This window comes from Camellia sinensis, chromosome 2, assembly GCF_055761805.1.
Source record: "Camellia sinensis isolate YWXY chromosome 2, ASM5576180v1, whole genome shotgun sequence".
In the NCBI taxonomy this organism is placed as follows: Eukaryota; Viridiplantae; Streptophyta; class Magnoliopsida; order Ericales; family Theaceae; genus Camellia; species Camellia sinensis.
The window spans coordinates 169,087,418-169,090,198 of NC_138962.1; the positions used below are offsets into that span (position 1 = coordinate 169,087,418).

The 2,781-nt window shown below is 43.5% G+C and overlaps 1 protein-coding gene across 1 annotated transcript; it reads right to left on the minus strand.

The window, feature by feature from the left end:
- Positions 1 to 928: 928 nt before the first annotated feature.
- LOC145819230 (uncharacterized) lies at positions 929 to 2,242 on the minus strand. The gene has a single exon (XM_082913194.1). The coding sequence runs from the start codon at positions 2,240 to 2,242 to the stop codon at positions 929 to 931; it is 1,314 nt and encodes a 437-aa protein (XP_082769320.1).
- Between the last annotated feature and the right edge of the window lie 539 nt (positions 2,243 to 2,781).

Below are 2,781 nucleotides of genomic sequence, written 5' to 3' on the forward strand. Positions count from 1 at the left end.
CTTTTAATTCTTGAAAGCAACGCTCATGTTTATTAGTCCATTCAAAGGGTGTGTTCTTCTGAGTTAGTTGGGTCAAGGGCGATGCAATTTTTGAGAAATCTTGCACGAAGCGTCGATAATAGCCAGCTAAACCCAAGAAACTTCGGATTTCCGATACATTAGTGGGTCGTGGCTAGTCCACGATTGCTGTAACTTTTTGGGGGTCAACCGAGATGCCATCTTTATTAATGACGTGACCGAGAAAGTGTACACTAGTGATCCAGAATTCGCATTTCTTCAACTTGGCGTAGAGTTTGTGATCACGTAGTGTTTGTAGAACCATTCGCAAGTGCCGCTCATGAGCTTCTGGCGACTTGGAGTATATGAGGATGTCGTCAATGAAGACGATGACGAACTCATCAAGGTAGGGTTTGAACACTCTGTTCATGAGGTCCATGAAGGCTGCTGGGGCATTTGTGACGCCAAAAGGCATGACGAGAAACTCGTAATGCCCATAACGGGTTCTGAAGGCAGTCTTTTCAATGTTTTCCATTTTAACTTTTAGCTGATGGTAGCCAGAACGTAAGTCAATTTTGGAAAATACTTGTGGGCCTTGAAGTTGATCAAATAAGTCATCGATTCGCGGTAGAGGATATCGATTCTTGATGGTGACCTTGTTCAGCTCCTGGTAATCGATGCATAATCTCATCGTGCCATCCTTTTTCTTCACGAACAATACCGGAGCTCCCCAGGGTGAGGTACTAGGCCGAATGAAACCTTTGTCCAAGAGTTCTTGGAGTTGAGTCTTCAGCTCTTTCAATTCTGTCATCGACATGCGATAAGGAACTTTTGATATAGGCTGCGTGCCAGGTTGGGTTTCAATGGTGAATTCAATCTCTCGATCGACTGGAATACCAGGTAGATCTTCAAGAAAGACATCCGGAAATTCTCAAACTACAGGAATTGCATCAACGGTGGGGGCCTCTTTTTGTATATCAATCACATAACAAATATAACTACTACAACCTTTTCTTAGAAGTTGTTGGGCCGCCATGGAGGATATGATACAGGAAGGGTTAGAAACTTCAGCCCCATCAAAGACAATTCCGGGTTGGTTTAGTAACTTGAGGGAGACCTTTTTGGCTTTACAATCGATAGAGGCGTTGTTGGCAGCCAGCCAATCCATACCTAAGATTACATCAAAGTTTCCAATGCGAAGGGGAATCAAGTTTACATATAAGGTTTTGCCTTTTAGGAATATAGCACAGGATTTGTACACATCAGTACTACAGGCAGACTTACCAGAAGGAAAAGACACAGACAAGGTATATCCTAATGGTTCGGGTGTTGACGTTAACTTGGCAGCAAAGTGTAATGCAACAAAAGAATGAGTTGACCCAGAGTCAATAAGGACATGAGCTAAAAGGCCACAGATAGAAAGTGTACCTGACACAACATTTTCGGTAACTTCCGGTTTTCCAGGTACCAAGGCGAAAGCCCGACCTTGGCGGTTTTGGTCCTTCTTTTCTCCTCCCGGTCCCAGGGTTTTCCTGACTGGGCCAGAGGGACTGGCTGTAGGATTAACTATTTTTGGACATTCCCTTAACAAGTGGCCAAACTGTCCGCATCTAAAACATGCTCCCGTGTCTCGATGGCATTGTCCCCAATGAACCCTTCCACAAGTGGGGCAAGTTAGAATAGTGCCACCTCCGGGGTTGGTAGGACCGTGGTGGCCTGAGCTGGTTGTGTCCATGTTCACCTTTTTATGAGGTGCAACACCGGGTCTTCTGTTATCTCTTTCCCAGAATCGCTTCTTGTAGCTTGGTTCTCCGGAACGCGAGGCTTTAATTCCCTTTTTTGCTATGTACACCCGGTCCACCACTTCTGCATAGGTTGGCAATTTCAAAACTTCAAGCCTGTCTTGAATTCCAGCATCCAATCCTGCTTCAAATTTTCTTGCTTTTCGAGTTTCGGTGGGGATGACGTATATTGCAAACCCAGCGAGTTGTGTGAACTTGCTCTCATATTCGGCCACCATCATGGTTCCCTGCTTCAGATGTATGAATTCGGATGCCTTCTGTTCCCGCAATGAATCTGGAAAGTATTTTTCATAGAATACTTCCAAGAATCTTTCCCACGTCGTAATTTCTTCTTTGGCCAGAGTGAGAAGCCACCATTCCTGCGCATTGTCTTTGAAAGTAAAAGTGACGAAAGTTACCTGTTGCCTCTCAGTGCAGGGTAGAGCACGAAAAATCTTTTCCATGTCTTTAACCCAAACATCGCTACCATTGGGTCTGGGCCACCAGTAAATGTAGTGGGTTTCAGATCCTAGAACTGTTTGATGGTAACCGGCCCTTCTTGTCGTCCCGGCGTCCCATTGTTGATGTTAGCTTGCAAGGCTTGTAGAAAACTAGCAGCCGCTCTTTCCATTACTCTTTCCATCGATTCCGTACCGCTAACTGATGACTCACTTCCATTACCATTAGCCATTCTACAAGTAATACACGAGGTATTATATTTTCAACGCAGCATAGATATATATGTAACACAACATGTAGTACGCTTTATATTTATATAAACTGCCAACATTACACATTTTTATTTATTTATTTATTTTACAATTCCTATTACATTAGTCAGAATATGTTGGTGTCCCATCCCTGTGGTAAACAAAAGCAAAAGTCAACAAAAAGGAGATTAGAACATATCAAGATCAGCATACAAAAGATTTTCTACTATCCAAATCTAGAGTGGTGGGTCAGATGGGCCAAAAAACCAGGGGAAATAGTGCTGCATAAAAAG

Excerpts from the sequence above, each read along its gene's own strand:
- LOC145819230 (XM_082913194.1), bottom strand. The coding sequence starts at position 2,242 with ATGGAAAAGATTTTTCGTGCTCTACCCTGCACTGAGAGGCAACAGGTA.